Source organism: Cynocephalus volans, chromosome 11 (assembly GCF_027409185.1).
Source record: "Cynocephalus volans isolate mCynVol1 chromosome 11, mCynVol1.pri, whole genome shotgun sequence".
Lineage (NCBI taxonomy): Eukaryota > Metazoa > Chordata > Mammalia > Dermoptera > Cynocephalidae > Cynocephalus > Cynocephalus volans.
Genome location: NC_084470.1, coordinates 25,972,042 through 25,991,313, shown reverse-complemented (window position 1 = coordinate 25,991,313; position 19,272 = coordinate 25,972,042). Strand labels below are relative to the sequence as shown.

General features: G+C 38.0%; 1 protein-coding gene across 1 annotated transcript in view; it reads right to left on the bottom strand.

Annotated features, from left to right (window-relative positions):
- NPHP3 (nephrocystin 3) overlaps positions 1 to 18,148 on the bottom strand; it is a 33,914-nt gene extending 15,766 nt beyond the window's left edge. Inside the window, exons 1-13 of the mRNA XM_063114389.1 lie at positions 17,723 to 18,148; positions 16,006 to 16,131; positions 15,281 to 15,431; positions 13,221 to 13,373; positions 11,934 to 12,067; positions 10,212 to 10,372; positions 8,213 to 8,369; positions 6,399 to 6,473; positions 4,661 to 4,834; positions 2,627 to 2,730; positions 1,561 to 1,675; positions 1,192 to 1,335; positions 598 to 695 (exon numbers count right to left, since the gene is read on the bottom strand). Of these exons, the coding sequence (XP_062970459.1) occupies positions 598 to 695; positions 1,192 to 1,335; positions 1,561 to 1,675; positions 2,627 to 2,730; positions 4,661 to 4,834; positions 6,399 to 6,473; positions 8,213 to 8,369; positions 10,212 to 10,372; positions 11,934 to 12,067; positions 13,221 to 13,373; positions 15,281 to 15,431; positions 16,006 to 16,131; positions 17,723 to 18,115 (1,985 nt within the window). The 5' untranslated portion in view covers positions 18,116 to 18,148. The remainder of the gene's footprint in view (positions 1 to 597; positions 696 to 1,191; positions 1,336 to 1,560; positions 1,676 to 2,626; positions 2,731 to 4,660; positions 4,835 to 6,398; positions 6,474 to 8,212; positions 8,370 to 10,211; positions 10,373 to 11,933; positions 12,068 to 13,220; positions 13,374 to 15,280; positions 15,432 to 16,005; positions 16,132 to 17,722) is intronic.
- Between the last annotated feature and the right edge of the window lie 1,124 nt (positions 18,149 to 19,272).

The window sequence follows — 19,272 nt, the reverse complement described above, 5'->3', positions numbered from 1 at the left end:
TGGTAGTAAAATTTCTTGGGCAGGGGTTTGGGGGGGAGATGGCTATTAGAAAGAAAATGTCTAAAAAGGCTCCTTAGGGGACAAAAATAGGTTGAGAAACACTGCCCTATGGCATTCAACCATAGTATCCCTCTTTTGAGGCCTGTTAAAGTCAGCCGGCATTTCAAGATAATAGGTGTCTGGTTTATTATTCCTAGCCTGGCCCACCCACAAATTTAATTGCCTACCAGATATCATTACTTGAAGCTCCAATTGGCAACTCAAACTAACCATGTCCAAGAACTAAACTCACCACCTTCCCCCATAAGCCTGCCTGTCCTTGTGTTTCCTATTTCAGCTCATGAAACCACAATGTACTTAATTTCTTAACTCAGAAACTCAGGAGTCATCCTAGCCTCGTCCTTTTCTTTCACATCCCAGATCTAACCTCCCGCCAAATGCTATGTATTGTATCTTCTTCTTGAATTCATCCACTTCTCCCCATCCTCACTGCCACTTAGATGAAAAACATAAAAAACATAAACTCCTATCAAAAACCTTTTTGGTGTGTTCTTAAAACACTTCATGTATCTGAAAGAGCTGAAGTTAGCCTCGTACCTCCAGGCCGGAGGGCACGTTTCTACATTCACAGAGACAATTACTCTCACATTCACCGGCAGTGGGTCTATCAGCCACTTCATGTGTTTTTCAACTTGCTTAAAAATATAAAAACAAAATTTAATTCATTAATGAAAATATTTCAAAATTAACAGCTCCCCAAATAAAATAAAATAGCTCCCCGAATAAAATAAAATTCTTGTTAAGTTTCCCTTATTATTATTGATAAAAATCTTATTTTGGATGATTTATCGTAGAATTTTAAAAGAACAAGTCACAAAACACTATTATTACCAATCTGAACTCTGGACACTTAAGAAAATGTTAAGGGCCTAAAAACATGTCAAAATGAACAGTCTCTGCTAATTGTGTAAATTCAGTTGGTCTTTCCTAATAAAATTCTAGCATCTACTGGCACAGAGGACATCTTTTTTATGCACGTGCTTCCTCCCTAGAAATTAAAATAACATAAACGAAAGAAACAACATCAATATTTTCTTCTCACAAACATATAATTTAAATGCCTGCTATAGCCATTACTGATATTTTGTCTATTTTTGAATGTATAAATAGCTTACAAAATGAAAACAGTACCTGCACTTGATCTATAGAATCAATGATGATGATGATACTGCCTTGATGACGAGCAGAGAGTTTTTCTAGCCAACGTGGAAATTCTTCCAGAAGCTTAGCAGGATCTAATATCAGAGCAGATACTGACCAAGAGTGCTGCATCAACTATAAGAGGAGAACACGTTAAGTACTTATACTCTATCCCTATTTTTTAAACCAAAACTGAGTGACCAAGAGGACCTGATTGTACCCAATATTATTTTTAACCTTACACAAAACCAAAATAAGTGAATAATACTGCAAATTGGTTTATCATTAGGTACCTATTAGTCCCAACAATTTCTGAATCTAAATAAAATTCTGACAATTCTAAAAGATGGCATACTACACCTTTAGAGTTAGTCGTTTAATAATCAAGGAAGACTCTGAGCTGGTTGACATGGGCCTCCCCACGAAATGAGAAAGAATCAACGTGTTAGGTGAATTCTTCTGTTGTAATTGAATCCTGAAAGAAAGACAGGACTTTTACAAGACTGATGAAGCTCCTTTAATGTCAGCAAAAAAGAACTCACAGTTCAATAAACATCAAATGCTGCCTAGCTGTCAGCGATGACATGGTCAGTCACTTTTGAATAAATATGTAGACTTCTGTTTTTACTCCATTTTTTGATCCTTTTAAATACATTTAAAAAAAATTATAGATTCATTTTAATTACAAATTGATGTCAACTAACATAAACCAAAATAATTTACATTGGAGGTTAAGGTATTAGTAAACTAAGCATTAACTTTTAACTGATACAAAAATGTTAGCTTCCAAATATAACTTTAAATAAAAGGGTAATTAAAAGGAAACAACGATATATGCGAAACCTTCAATGTAAATAATAAATGTGAGAAAAAAAATTCCTTACTTATTTTAAAATAATATAATGAAATTAAAAATTTATAAGGAAATTTATTAGCTTATATGAACCTTAGTCCTTAATTTGTAGGACTAGATTGCATTCATAGCAAAGTTTATTTTAAATTTTGATGTTCTTTAGGATTCATTTTACCCTAAATAGTCTGTGTTTGTCTTGTTCCAAATATTTAAAATCCCAATGAAACTTTTAAGATGAAGCTAATAATTGAAAATAAAGGCACATCCCTCTATAATCCACCTAACTCCACAACACACTGCTACTCCCTTACATAGCATTGCTGTAGCTCTTACCTACATAACTTATGTTCATAATCATGAATGCTTACACTTCCTTTCTCATTCTTTGTCTTCTCTCTGACATCCAAATTCTATACCTTCAGGGCGTGAACCTATTATTCTACTCCTTTGTGCTTTTAAAAATTTTTAGTACAGGCCATTCAGAAAGGCAGACATGCAATACATCTTGCTGAATGAATCCAGTAATTCAAACGATGACAACGATAAGAATAATTGAACTGCACTGCATCATACCACTTTGATAAAAGAAGGGACTTTCCGGAACCTGGCCCTCCAGACACCAGAAGGGGTGGAATCGGGGCTGGTGCTGCCACAAGATCATTAAGGCGTTGATAATACTAGAAACAAAAACAAATTAAATTGTGAGAAAGCACATGCGTCTGAGAATATTAAAAACAGTCAACTTCTGGTTATCCTCTGAAAACATTGGAGAAAAGCTGTATGAGAAAATGAAATCTCCATTTGGTTGACAGCACCCTCATAACTGCTTATTTTTATGGTTTGTGAAATATGCCTAAAGTAGTAAACTAAGAATGGGCCCCAATTTCTTCTACATATAGCATTGCTGTAAAAGGGTAGAGACAACACTTCAGACCCCTGTGGGGGTTTTACAACATTCAGATGTTTTGCAAATGCTGCAGGGAGTCCGCTGTATCACACTGTAGCCCCTAAACCACAGAAAGTACCACAGAAGGCCTTGAGGATTCCCACAGGCATCCTAGTTCCTGGTCAGAAGAACAAACACCTGTCCTAGAGACCACCTCAGTTTCCAGGAATTTCTTGCCGAGATCAGGTCCAAACAAGAGCAGGGTTCCTCTGGGGCCCTGGAGTCTCCCAACCTGTCCCAGAGAATCAGGTTAGAATAGGCTGCCAGGGAGCTTTCTGAACTTAAGTGAGTTCCATGCCAAGTCCAAGAACCCATATTCCCCAGGCTTTCCCCAGACACTCAAAACTCATTCAGAGCTGAAAAGGACACACTAAGAAAACCAAAATATCTTAGTACTTATTAAGAAGTTTCCAAAGCTGTCTTGGGGGTTGAGAAGTTTATTAAGTGTACCAGTGGCCTAAATGGTAGCTAATGAGGAATTTTAAAAATTTGAAATATGTAGGTTGTGCTAACTTTAGGGTAGCAAAATTCTCCAGGAACTACAATAAATGATTACTTGGTATGTATTTTTTATTTTTCTGCTTGTTATATCTAAGTACAGAATATATTCTCCAGGAATTCAAATCATCCTGATAGCAACAATGCTTCTGAGGGAGAAAAGGAAGAGCTTTACTGATTAATTACCTCATAAATCCTTACAATTTAGTTCATGGGCCCACATAAAGCCCATTTATGGATCCATGGCTCCCAAGTTAAGGCCCCCTGCTACAGAACAAAAAGCAAAGACCTAGGGTCAAATTCCACATCTGCAGTCTACTCTCTGTGTGCTCTCAGGAGACCATAATCTGAACCTCAGTTTCTTCATTTATAAAATAACAATAGCAACACATCTTTTATAAAATAATGACTAATTCAACATTTATCATGTGTCAGGTACTGTGCTCAGTGCTTAACAACCCTATGAGGTGGGTACTATTAGTTATTCTCATTTTATAGACAAGAAAGTCAAAGTTTAGAATGGCCAAGTAACTTGATCACAATCCAATTAGGAAATGATGGAACTGGGACATAAACACAGTCTAAATCATAAAAGTTCAATAATAATACAACTGTTAATGTTAGCTACTATACTATTCTTTAAAATATTATTTCTTACATAAATTTTTTAACATTATTTTTTGAATGTGGACATAGATTTCTTTGTACACTTCAAATTCTATTAATCTGTTTAGATATTTAAGAATGCTGGTTAGACCAATAAAGACAGACTGATCTGCTATTGCATGAACTACTGTACTTTGTTTTCTGAAGGTTTGATATTTTGATTCCTTTAAGAATTGGAAGAACAGAAAGCCTACTATTCTTATCATGTTTCCTAGTTATCCTAATCCTGGTTTGGATGAGATGCAGATGGTGGCATAATGAACATGCAGCTGACAAATCCTAATCTGTAACTAAAAATGGTTGGTGTTCATAAGTATATTTGAATCTCACATATCTTTCATAAGATACAAACCTAAGCATGTCTCAACACGGATAATCAAGCCATGAGAGCAGACAACACAATCACAAACCTTGACTATATTTAGCTGAAAACACAATCATAACACAGCCTTGAAATGGTGACTGATCTTTATTGGAGCAATACTCCAAAAGCTTACTTTCTCAAATCCCAACTCATGGGCTGAATTAGAAGCCTGCTGAAAAGCTTCCATTTGCTCTTGTTCATCATGGATGTCCCACAGGACATCACCAAAATCATCTTCTTCTGGGACGGAATCTTCACTGCCCAAATCCTTAGTCTCCAGGTCTGTGTTCTCAAAGCCCAATATGTCCTGAACACAAAGAAAAAGCACACGAAATGAACATAAAGACCTGGTAGCAGGGGTTAGCACACAGGGTTAGCATGAAGTGGGCTTCACCTACTGAGTAGGGCACGTCCAAACCCTTGGCCTTTGTATAATGCCTACAAGAGTAAATTTACAACTACAAAAATAAACACTAATTTAAAAATAAAGAAATAAAAATATTAAGATAAAAAAACCAAAGACTTCTGTTTATTAAAAATAAAGTTAGGGCCGACCCCGTGGTGCACTCGGGAGAGTGCGGCGCTGGGAGCGCAGCAGCGTTCCCGCCGCGGGTTCAGATCCTATATAGGGATGGCCGGTGCGCTCACTGGGCGGCCGGTCACAAAAATGACAAAAAAAATAATAATAATAAAGTTAGAAGAATATTTGACTCCCATGGGATTTGTTTTCTGAAAAATGTACACAATATCTTTGGTTATATCTGGCTGGTGAATAATTATAAAGGTTGTGGTAATGCCTAAGAAATATACTATAAGAATTTAATTATATGATGGGATTTCTTGATATCAAATATCTCTGCTGTCATATCTAGTCTTTAATATTAGATCACTAAAAATATGTTGTCCTTCAAGCATTAAAGATGGTAAATATGTCGTTTCACTTGCTGCCATTTGTTCTGCTCAATTAATTTTATTTATCTTGGTCCTAAAATTCACAAGGTTATTGAGAAGATCAAAATTGACAATGATAATCTTCATACTAGAGAGTACTAAACAAAATGTATTGAAGATGTCATATCATTATGTTTTGGGGATCACTCTTCTTCTCTAATAACAAATCATCATACCTATAATACAACTTAATTAGAAAAGGTAATCTAATCCCTTACTTCTCAAATAGGGCCCCTGGTTCCCTGGGGAAGGTGTCAGGAGTACAGGTACCCACAGGCTACATATGGTACAGCTTCCTACTGTGCCCATTTTACTTGAAGATGGGAGCAGGCAGGTCTTTTTCTTTTTTTATTATAATTATGAGTATTTTTACTGATACATAATTTAAAATAATTTTTTATATTAAACATAAACACAGGCATAATATCAAGCAGAATACATAACTCACATAAATTTTCAAGATAATACATAATACTTCATAGAAACTTTCAGCTCAAGACCCCTCTATGGTCCTTGTTCTTATCCCCATAGAGGCATGCTTTCATTCCTCTCTGCTGTTAGGGACAACGTGCTGGGAAAATTTAAGGACATTTCTAATATATAAAAATTCAAAATGCACACAGACTATGAGGATCCTCTCTGTTGAATAAAATGAATTTTTTCTCTCAAATACTTTTTAGCTAGGACTTTTGTAACACCTTTACACTTCACAGGTGCTGAAGCATCAAACAGCTCTGTGAGACAGATGAGAGATGAAACATGGCCCTAGTAATACCACGATCACCCAGACAGAAACAAGGGCACTTCCCTAGATATTGTTTTCAAAAACACAAACAAGTGGTTTTCTCTGGAAGACTCAATTTTGTAGTAAACATTCTTAAAATGATTTAAGTGACATCTTACAGGGAATGTATATTTACCTGTTTAATAATCTTTTCTACACAAGTGTAAATTTTATATACCCCTTCTGCAGGATCTCCTGAGTGATCAATGATCTGGGGAAAAAAAAGATGTTTAACAATAACAAGAAAAAACAATAATAGCAGGAGGTGGTGATAAACACTCATAGTGCTTATGTGTCAGGAACTATTCAAAGTACTTTACATATATTAGTTCATTTATCCTCACAACAACCTTATGAGGGAGATACTATTATTACCCCCATTTTTCAGAAGAGGAAACTGAGGCAAGTTAAGTAACTTGTCCAAGGTCACACAAGGAATTTAATGTGAACAATGGTGCAAATAAAACAAAAAGTATACACTTTTTTGCCCTAGTGTCCAAATTTTGCCTTATGAATTTCCAATATACATTCCCTTCAAAATGCATCAAAATCAATTTTTATGCCTGTAAAGCTGTAACTTTACAAAACAAAAGAGCAAAATAATATTTCGCTATGTAAAACAGTAATGGAGTTTGCTGAAAGAAGAATGACCCACTTGTAAAAAACATGTGTATTACTAATAAAGGATTAATATTTGATAAAATTAGAATAAGGCAATGATTTTACAAAACATATCAAGGGAACCAGCATGGGATTCATCCTACATTTATATTTATAATCATGGTAGAGAGATCTTATTTTACTCCTATTTTAATAAAATAAATTCATCCTTCCAGTGTACTAATTTCTAAAAAGTAATATTGATAAATAGAATAAACATACAAAAGATCAAGTAATATATATTTTTTGTGGGACTAAGTGGACCAGGCTGATGCTAAAATAATTAAAACAAAGAATAAAATGGCTCTGTAGATTATAATAAAAATACATTTCTTTTTGTCTCAGGCTCTTTGGTTTAATATGTCATGCTGGTCTTAAGCTATCTTTTCAATACTAAATGATGTTAAAAAAAAAATGCTTGTATTCTCATTTGATCTTTTCTGGTTGGGCACAGAGTAATAAAAACATTGTCCAGCTCCTAGAGTTGTTTTCAACTGTATTCTTCCCATTAACTATAAACATCTACCAAGTTATTTCAATGTGCAGTAATGAAAAGCCTGTCATTTCTATTCTAAAAATTATCCTACCATGCATCTAGGGATGAGCAAATTTCTCTCACACCCATCATCAGCTTTTTGCTTTTCCCAATGCTCTTAGGAAAGGTCACTATAAAAAGTCTCCTCCTTATACGAATCTTTGGTCAGTACATAGAAGGACTCTGGTCTTGGGAGAAAAGCACAGAAAACAATATGATTTGTCCACTCACAGATCATACTCTTTCTGGCCACATATTGCTACTTATTCTTCTCTTTTTATCACAGTTCACAATCAGTCTGTTCTACTGTCAAAATTTATCTGGAATCCTACCATTTCTCATCATCTGCTCTACTACCACCTTGGTCCGAGCTACCAGTAATCTCTCTCCTGCACAACCACAACAGCTCTCAGCCTCGGCACACTACCCTCCAAACTAGTGCCTATTCTCAACACAGCAGCCAAAGAGATCATTGTCAGATGATCATGTCAGGTCCTGTCATTCCTCTTAAAGTCCTCCGATGGCTCCCCATCTCACTCCAAGTGAAAAAAAACAAGGTCCTTAAAATGGGCTCCACGGCTCTTCTCAATTAATCAGGGGCCACCTCTCCTACAACTCCCCCCTCACTCACTCTGCTCCAGCCACACGGGCTCCCTTCCCACCCCAAATGCGCCAAGCTCATGCCCACCTCATGTACTCTGCGCTAGCTCTTCCCTCTGCCAAGCATGTTCTGTGAAAAACTCTGTGAATGTTACCTTGGCTTTGTTGGTCTTGTTTAGGTTGGAAACTTGATCAATAAATTGCTGGACAGAGTCGGAACTGATTTTCCCATCCTCCAAACGATGATAAATTAATCTTGGTTTTCCTTCAGGGTTTTTCAGAAAAGCTTCTTCACAGTCTTCCAATAAAAAGCTAGAATGGAAATCAGCATTTCTTGTGCTACACTGCACCGTGGCAGCAAACAGTTTGTTGATCAGCATAAACGCCAATATTGGGGTTTTACTGCAATGACAAGTGGCCAGAAAAGGCCCAGCTGCAGAACAAGTGAAGCTTTCCAAAAATAGGTATTTTCACAGCTCTGTTCCAAGTTAGTCTTAAAATACAGTGTGTTCATTAACCAACAATGAGAGTAAGCATAATAAATTAAACTGTAAAGAATATATAACTTACTTTTATATTTTAAACCTAAAAAAATCTCAAAAATATTATTAAACATGGCTCAAAATAATGAACCAGACTCATAAGACTTTGCAAATAAATGGAAAACAAAATTCTATTTATAAATATATAATTTCCAAGTTAACACACAAGAATTATCAACCCCAAAGTTTTAAGTCACTCTGTATCATTTACACACAAGGAGTAATTATTGATGAGAAGTGTTTCTCCATGGAGCTCCCAAGCTGCTCAGGGGAGATTTTTCTAGATTCGCCTTTTGGGAAGGATGGGGGAGCCATGAGGAAGTGAAAGAGCAACCTGAGAGAAACAGGCTCTAACAGCCTTTCAGGTGTGAAGCCATCCCTACTGCTACACTTCTTGACAGCCATGGGAAAAAACCCAAGTAATAAAATACAATAATAAACAAATGGAATAAGAAAAATTTAAGCAAAATAAAGGCAAGGCAAAGGCTAAAACAAGATTTATTTAAGAAATTAAAATTCTTATTTTTTAAAAAGAATAACATTTTTAAAAATATAAAATATTAGGGCTGGCAGGTTAGCTCACTTGGGAGGGGGTGGTGCTGATAACACCAAGCTCAAGGGTTTGGATGCCTGCACCAGCCAGCCATCTAAAAAAACATATAAATACATACAAAAATTTTATTTATTTATTTATTTATTTTATTATTTTTTTGTGCTCCACCACACTGCCACCATGGGTACCCTCTCAGGGACTGGGCAACATAGGACTCATGAGTGGTTCAGGGGCTTGCATGAGGGGGTGTGCGTGAGAGCATTTTATTTATTTATTTATTTATTTATTTATTTTTGTCTTTTTCGTGACCGGCACTCAGCCAGTGAGTGCACCGGCCATTCCTATATAGGATCCGAACCCGCGGTGGGAGCGTCGCCCTGCTCCCAGCGCCGCCCTCTCCCAAGTGCGCCACGGGCTCGGCCCCATACAAAAATTTTAAATAAAATAAACTGAAATCTGTCAAGCAAAAGTAATTAAATATGAAAGAAATGAGAAGGGAAATATTAAGAGTTTAAAATTAGAAAGACAAAAATAAATGCTAGAAATGTAAAAATAATGTACAATATTTTATTAAATAAGTTTATTTAAGGTAAAGAAAAGAGTTGTTTTCAAGGATTAAAGAATAATGTAACAACAAATGACATTTCAGGCTGTGCAGGACATACAGTTTGTTGTAACTGCTCAATTCTGTTGGTGTAATATGAAAGCAGTCATGGAAAATACATAAATGAATTATCATGGCTGTGTTTCAATAAAACTTTATTTATAAAAGCAGACGCCTGGCTGGATTTTGCCTTCAGGCCAGTTTGCCAATCCCTGATTAAAATGATCTTTACATTAATGATGTTGATCATATGACCTATTAAATATGTCTAAAAGTATAAAACTTCTAATTCATTATGTCATTTAAGTGTAAAACAGTTATAAAATTTATTAAATTTCAAGGTTGTTTTTGATTATAACAATGCAATTAAAGCTTAACTTTGATGTTCTTTTGGCAATCTCAGTTCTATTTACAACTTAATGCCTGTAATAAATTATAGATTTTTTTCAGCTTACCTTGGTAAAGTTAAGTGCATAAATAAAATAACCAAAGAACTCTTCTCAATTTCCCATTTCCTTAGAGTGAGATATTGATTTTCAACATCTATTGGAAAATAAACAGCATGGAAAAAATATCCCATTGTCTCGTACATTCTTTTAAGTTTAGGTGCATAGTCCTAAAAACAAATTAAAACATATAAAAGCATAACATATTTAACTAAAGGTCTAGTGAGATTCACACTACTTAAAAAAGCATACTTTAGAACTGGTTATATTGGATATTTTCTAATATGAAATGTAAAAACTAATACTACAATCACATTTTAAAGAAAATCTTGAAGAGGCAAGTTTCCCTCTAAGACATACATAATAATAGCTTAACAACTTGCCTCTTTCCTAGCTCAGAAAGTGATTTATAATAAATTTAAAACAACAGGAATAAGTATTAGGCTATCTTGGTTTGGTATTTGTTTCTTTTTGTCATTATTATTACTGTGAAAATTTACTTAATTGTTATAAAGACCACAAAATATAGATTTACATAGTAAATAGCATCCACCAATATATTAGAACACTAAAGAAGAGAGATATGTTAAAAGCATGTTGGTCTATAATAAATTAGGTTACTAAGTATTGATGAATATTATTATGCAAGAAATTAGTAATACCCTCAAAATGTCCTTGGGAATAACCTATATTCAATTACTGTATGGAAGCTTTGGGCTTTAAAATATGTTATCTTTTAGGCAAAATTGAGTAATGTCACAATGGAAAGCTAAATGAATTCATTAATCAACAATCTGGAGGATGTTAATGTAGCAGGTACACATGAGACATGGAGATTTATTTAAAATTCACTTGGAACAGTTGCAAGCAAACTTTTTCTGTTAAGGGTCAGATGGCAAATACTTTTAAAAGAATAATAACAGCTTAACAACTTGGCCATTTCAGCAGGGGTCTTTGCAGTCTATTCAGTTTCTGTCACAATTTACTCTGCCACTAAAGTGCCATTGTAATGCAGCTACAGTTGATACATAAACAAATGCATGTGGCAATACTCCAATAAAATTTTATTTATAAACACTAAAATTTCCATTTCATATAATTTTCACATGTCACAAAATATTATTCTTTTGATTTTTTTTTTCAACTATTTAAAATGTGAAAACCAGTCTTAGCCATGAGCCACACAAAAACAGGCAACAGGCCATGTTAGCCAACAGGCTACAGTTTGCCAACCCCGGCATTAGAATAACTTCCATGGCTGCCTTAAAAACTAAAAAACATGAAAGGATTATGTTTTGTTACTATCTGAAACAAATTCAAGGATAGAGCTGGCAGACAGTAACTAAAGTAGGCACGATGAACAAGGGTCTTAAATACTGTAGATTATATGTAATAAAATATTCAAAAAACATAAGGTTCCAACACCTTAAGTTGATATTCAAAACTACAACCAGTAAGAACCTTCTTCTACTGTCTCAGCTCCTGTCCTAAGAAAGATACTCCCAGAAATTAAAAAAAAAGAAAAAGCCTCGATTCACCACCTACCCTTCTTTGTATATAATGCAATACTGAATAAGATTTTATCTCAAGAAAAGCCCAAGATGTTTCCTACTGTTTAAGACATATAATCTAGTAGGCAGTAAACTATTTGGTTTAGATACAGCAGTGTGATAAATATAATATTAACTTGTATTTTAAATTGGTGAATATAGAATTTATGAATAGCCTCACCTTAAGGAAAAGATCCATTTCAGGCTGAGTCTCATCTGTATGAATGAGGTAACATTTGACAGTGTTACTCCACAAAGAATGGGAAAACAAGGGAGTGACTTGCAGTAAACTAGCAACAGCAACATCCCAGTCATCTGAAAATAAAATTTCTCATATGTCCATGAAAAAAGTACCAGAACACATTTGACATGATTCCAAAAAGTCTGAAAAAACACAATAGGCATCATAGAATAGAATCTGCCCTCACATGTTAATACTGACATAGCTTCTACAATAACATATTAGAAGGCAATTAGTTCTCTAACCTCAAATTCTATCCTGGGGCTTCAAGCAATGAATGCCACTTAGTGGTCTTTCCTGGGGTACCAGTGGTTCCAGTCAAATGTCATGGGACTACTTTACATGAACTGTTTAGTTAGTTTGCTAGTTGAGGGGAGCCTACATCCTGAGGCTGACCCATAGTTCTACCTTCTTATTATTCTTGAAATATACTGAGTCAAAAGAAAGTTCAAGAATGAGGGCCGGCCCGTGGCTCACTTGGGAGAGCGTGGTTCTGACAACACCAAGTCAAGGGTTAAGATCCCCTTACCGGTCATCTTTTTAAAAAAAAAAGAAAAAAAGAAAAGAAAGTTCAAGAATGGCATTAAGTGAAAAAGAGTCTTATGCTATTTAGTAAAAATGAAAATTTTAAGACATATTTGGCTAATTCAAAAAGCACAATTTAAAAAATGATTTTCATTTTGCTGATAGAGAAATAATTCTATAGTTTTAAGAAAAAAGAGTAGAGCTATTTGTAACTTGTTAGGTCTGCACTGATATTGAAATTCTGAACAGATCCTAGAGCTGTTTTAGACATAAGATTCTATAAAAATAATGAAAATATTCTTTTGATTAAGAATATTACATCACCTCATAGGGCTTTTTGCATCTTGCTTCATAACCTGCTCTAACCTTCCACACCATCACAGAAGCAGAGGGAAAGACTAAAACCTACTGTTTCTCAGTTAATCTACATTAGACACTTACTGCTCACCTGAGAATTTAGAGCAGAAGCACAGTTATGAGAACCTGGCTGGCTCGGTTGGCTGGAGCATCATCTGATCCCAATATGAATTATGTAACCTCATCACCCTGGTTAGTTACAGCACCAGTGCATGATGGTTTGTCAATGAAAGCCACCCAAACACAAATATCATGCTCTGCTGATGACTGCTCTTCTAGCACAAGACTACAGAATATGAACAGTCACTGCCACTAGGCAAGTAACTTGTACACGGCATATGTTACCTCTGTTAACGTTTGCAAAGGGTCCTTCCACATCTATAGAACTGTGGGCAAACTCAGGGCCTCTGAAGGACTGTTGCAGTTGGATCATACTCCCTATGGAAGGCTCACTTCCCAAGGCTCCACCAGTCCAATATTCACATTGGGTTCCAGAAGCTGTTAAAGCAAGAGATTTTTCTCTTGTGAAAACCAAATTACTGAATGTTCAAAAACTCATGACATATACTAAACAGGATTTCTAATTTAAAAAAAAAATACTGCAATATTGTAAACACAATAAATATTCAAACAATGATTTTGAAGCTACTTTGCCACCAACTTTTGGCAAAGTTCTTTTGGATAACATAATTCTGGTTATCATCCCAAATTCAAAGAGGGGATTAAAAAGAGAAAGATGAAAAGAAGTAAGAATACAATAAACAAAGAAATTCTAATAAAAGGGTAGTTAAAAATACACACAGAAAATTCTAAAAACCATTCCTAACTGTATAGCTTAGTTATCGATTAAGATCTGGAGGAAAGAACTTCAAAGGCAGACTGTTACTAACACACTAGTAATTAATATTTGTAATTCATTAGAATGTAAGCTCTTTACAGCAGGGAGTACATCCTTCTTAACCTCCTGGAGCAACAAAATTAATGTCCAAATCAATAGTTATTTAAAAACATGTTGATGATTTTATAATGAATTATGTTTGCCCGAATATCTACATGGCATCCTTGACCGGATACAAGTGAACTGCTATTTGGGCTAAATCTCTAGCAAAACTTAGCTTCCTATTTGTAGTTCTTTGCATCTCAAATCGGTGACATTCCTGCAAGCATTCCTTCTTCATGTTCAAACCAATACATGAACAAGAAAGAACTACAAGGGAATGTTAACTTGTTTCTGTTAAGTTGCCAAGGCAATCACAATAGTTTTGGAAAACTGTACATTTGATCATGTCGATACTGAAATAATCACTAACACCAATGTGAGGGCATAAAAGCATTTTCTCAGTCACTTTTGGCCACTAAGAATCACTTCATTTTTTTCTCAAAAGTTAGTACTAAAAGTCCCAGTATTTTGGTCAGATTCCAATGATATTAAAATGAAAATTAAGAAGAAATTGTCAGTTATCATATTTTCTCCAAAGTGAATTAGTCTTTAAGAATATAATTACAGTTCCTTATAAACGAGAGTGACTAAATTTCCCCACTGCATTTAGAATAGAATCTTTTTCTTTTTTCAGTATCAGTCACAATTACTATCGTGACTACAATGAATCCTTTCATTTTATGATTTAAGGCTTTTCTTTATTTGTAGAAAAACGTATTTTATATGTTTAATTATAAAACAAACTTTTTGAATCGTTCACAGAAGTACATTGGAAACCACTCAGTAAAACATAATGCAGGTAATTCTAAATGACAGTTGCCAAGAATACATCATTATGTGGAAAAATAATGGTGCAGACATTACTAACTCCAATATCCATTCCCCCTTTCTTCCTTTAGTAACTGAATCCCACATGTTAGTTGAAAACATGTCTGCCTTGCTATAGATTACACCTTCCAGTCTTCTTAGGTATAGTTCTGGCTAATGGGATTTGAGCAGAAGTGATCTGTATATTTCTCAGGTTGTACCTTGGAGGAAAGGAATGTGTTCTTCCCTTCCTTCTCCTTCTTGGCTAAAATGCAGATGTGATGGTGGGACCTGGAGCAGCTATCTTAGACCAGAGAGAGAAAAGCTATGGGTTAGGGTTGGCAGAGCAACAAGACAGAAGGAACTTCAGCCCCTGACTTCATATAGTTCGTGGAGAAGAGGTGCCCTAACAGCTAAGAAAGAGAGAAAGAACATGCAATTCTGTTCATAACAACAGTCAAAACAATGACCTACCTAACATAGGTTAGTAAAAGGAATCTGAGGGGTCTGCAAAAAGTTCATGAAAGAATTCGTATTATCTTTTAATTCTATTTTTCCACAAATTTTCTGAAGTACCCTCACCTAGCAGGATTCAAAGTTGGCTCTACAATATCCTTACAGCTATGCTGAAAGCTCAAATTATAAATAGGAAATTTACCAGTAACATCTGTACAGTTGTCATCTGAATCAGACTCCCCAGGATCAAATATTTGGATCCCCTGAGCCTGTAGCCTCTGAAGTTTGGTCTCCAACTCCCGCTTGGCCCTCAATAAGTCTTGAATTTCATTTTCTTTGGTCTCCCTAAAAATCTTTAAAAAGGAGAATCTTAATTTTGAAATCTTTTTCATAATCAAAAAGTGTGTCACCAACTCTTAAGGGGAAAATCTTTCATTCATAAAATCAATATTCATTTTGTCCTCAGTCTCCTCCTTTGTAAGATAAATATTCCAGTACCTTCACCTTCCAGTTTTGTAACTGGAACCCACTGCAATTCTGGCCAGATATGTGTCCATGGTGCAGGACTGTTATGTGTGCTGCATGATATTTAGCAAATTTGTCTCCCTCCCATTATATACCAGTAATGTTCTCCTACACACAACATCCCCAAACATTACTAAAGGCTTTCTCCCATACAGAAACACCTTCCTTTTTTTTTTTCAAAGTCCCTATTAAAATATCCACTTTTATACTTTTTTTGAAACTATCTCAAGTTTACCATGTCCAAACTCAAAAAAATTTTAAAAGTACTCTATTCCAGTTCTTATGATTTTCATGAATTCTATATGATTTACTTCTATTTATCCTTTGCAGTATTGTATGAACTTTTAAAATATACTGTTTTTATTCCATATCACTTTGAGGGTAAAAATGTAAGGAATTTACCTTGAATTGCCTTTTAACTTTATCTCTGTCATGTTCAAATGTAGCTGCTCTCTCCATTGCTTGGTATTTTGCTTCTAAGGCACTTTCTTTTTCCCGGAGTATCTTCTGATAAGTTTTTTGAAGTGCCTGGAATAATTTACCCTGTTATTTCCTAACAAAAATAGTCTTTCTTCCAAATTTTACATTCTTACATATATGTTACATATCTTACAATTTTAACAATCTGCTTACTATCTTACCAGTTCTCAAGAATTGCTTGTTGCCATTTCATTCAAACATATAATGGAAAAATATGCAAACAGGCTTGCACTATAGCAAAAGAAGACACTTCAAAATTTAACTTTCAATGGAAATTAATACTTTTTCTTTGAAATACTGCATTAGCTTTTAAACTTCCATACACCTCAGTTTTTCTATCTTTAACAGAATAATAAGTACAATTTGCAAGGCTTAACTTGAAGGATAATTAATTCTGGGAGACTGTGCTCCTTGGCACTACATTTTATTTATCTCACTATCCCCTGAGCCATTCACAGTGCCTGATACACTGAAGGCCTCTAGTAAATGTCTGATTGAATGACTGAAATAAATACGGAAGAATTGTTTTTTGTGCCTACATATGCGAGAAAGGAACCAAATGGGTTACATAAGAAATCAGGATTGGTAACAGGAGTAACCTGGGATTATGACATTTGTCAACCTTTACTGCACTCTGCCATCTCATAGTGGTTTCCTATGTGCAGTGTCTGTTGGGCAGTGGCTTGGACACATGAAATTAGACATCTGAAATGCACAAGTCCATTTTATACATGCAGGTGCATTAAAGTTGCCCAGTAGGAAAATCAGTAAGACAACAGATAGAATGTGGATTAGTGTGTCTTCCCAGATAACAGTGCTAATTACAGAAAAGCTAATGAGGGGGGTTATAAAAACCAGACTAGAAGAACCCTAAACTAGAAGGAAGGAGGCTTCTTCCTTTTAGAAAAATCAGTCAGGTATTTATTCATTTCCTACTGTGTTGAGCCCAGGAACTATTGAGCTGCCATAAACAAACAACACAGAAACCATCAGAGGAGCCCCAAACCAATGGCATGACGTCTTAGAACTTTGCTCACAGTTAAAATGGATCTGCTACATGGAGGGCATGCAATAATTGCTTTTAGAGTAAATTAATCATACGGACTAAAGGAATTTGACTACCTTACATCTAGGGAAGGTTTTCAACAACAGCAGTTAAGGTGAAAGTCAGGAGGCTTCCAGAAAAATTCATGTGCAGATCATTAAAACCCAAGACCTATGGAACTTCACAAAAAACGAGACATGAGGCCCTTGGAGGTATGTAAAATTGGGGGGAAGGGAGTGTGAACTCCTAGGAAGAGTTTGTCGAGTGGCTAACAGATTTCAGCAGTCGTGTGTGTGTACTTTGTGTGAACCTACTTCCCAGGAGCCCCCTGGAGACTGGCATTTGCTGCTCAGGACCCTCTAGGGCTAACTGCTTAGAGGTGTCTGAATGAATGAACCAGAAATAGAAAATGGGGAGGGGAGTTGTTAAGGAATCAGTTTACACCCAGAGAGAATATGGTCCCTGAAATTAAAATGAGGTTTCCGCCCAACTTTGGAAACTTCTTGGTTTGGAGAGGAGACAGGAGGGACAAGTGCGGCCGAGCGGCTGCGCGGCTGTGGGCAGGCCGCCCCGGCCTCGGTTTCCCGGTGTTACCTGCAGCTCGGCCCGCAGCCGCTTGTTCTCCGTGTCCAGCTTGGCCTCTCGGCGGCCCATGGACAGCAACTCCTGGTTCTTGCTGACCCGGAAGATCTCGTACTCCTTCTTGAGCCGCTCGAACTCGGCCGCCGCGTACTCCAGCTCTGGCACCGAAGAGCCCGTGGACTTGAAGCTGGCCCCCAGCAGCCCGCCGCCGCCCGCCCCGCGGGGCAGCGACCCGGGCCCGGCCCCCGCCGCCGCCCCCGCACCCCGGCGGAACGAGTTACGCAGCAGGCGGGCCTTGGGCTTCACCTCCACCGGGATCTCGCAGGCTTCGCCGCCGCCCGCTCCGTACGTGTCCTCGATCACCTCCCCGCCTCCGGGGTTCACGAGCGATGAGGCGGTCCCCATGGCGCCGGCAGCCGCAGCTACCGGGAGGCTAGCGGGATGAGGCGAGCGGAGCGGGGCGGGGCGAGCGGGGCAACAGGGCGGGGCGAGCGGGGCAACAGGGCGGGGCGGGGCGGGGCGGAGCAGCAGGGCGGGGCGGGGCAACAGGAGGGCGAGGCGGAGCGCGGCGGCAGGGGGCGGGGCGAGCGGGAAGGGGCGGGGCAGTAGGATGGGCGGGGCGAGGCTTAGCGGAGCAGTAGGGTGGGCGGGCGAGCAGGGTGGGGCGGGGCTGCAGGGTGGGGCGGGGCTGCAGGACGGGGCGGGGCAGCAGGACGGGGCGGGGCAACAGGGAGAGCGAGGCGGAGCGGGGCGGGGCAGTAGGATGGGCGGAGCGAGCGGGGCGGCTCGGCAGGGCAACAGGGAGGGCGGGGCGGAGCGGGGCAGTGGGGTGGGGCGGGGCTACAGGACGGGGCGGGGCAGGACCGAAGTAAGGGGAGCGCGGGGCGAGGAGAGCGGGCGGTACGAGGAGAGAGGAATTGGAGGCGTAGGGATGGGACGTGACCGGCGAGGCTGGCGGGGTGACAGAAAGCACAGGTCACGGGCTCCACCTGCGCTGCCGCTGATTCTGTAGCTGCCGCCGCTCCTGACCTCGTGTTCCTTTCCTGAGGCAACTGGGAAATCGGAGACGTGTATTGAGTGACTGCTGTGTGCCTCTCAGTGTGCATGTAGATAGAATAACCAGCAAGACATGGTGCCAGCCAACAAAGAGCTTTTAGGCTTTACAGCGTGAGACCACCAGGGACAATGACACTGGAGACAGAGACACTGGAGACCGTTCACCAGAGGAACTGTGGGGCATCTCACCAAATAAAGGGAAAGGCAGAGTATTATAGCATTTGGGTGAATGGTGGGTTTAGGTGATATGAAAAGAGAAAAGAAATGGGGAGGGGGAAATTGCTCTAGAAAGTTAACGCCAGGGTAGCGTTGGCATCTTCTTTCTTACCCTATCATGTGTTCTTGCCCCTCCACCTGCTAACTGAGGTTACTAATCTTTCCAGATCTGGAGCCCTAAGATAGAAAAGGGAGCAGGAAAGGCTCTGTCTGATTGACACTGCTGTGAGCTGGATGTGGGTGCTCTTTGGACTTAGTGAACTGTTAAAGCTGTCTCTTGTCTTCCTGAG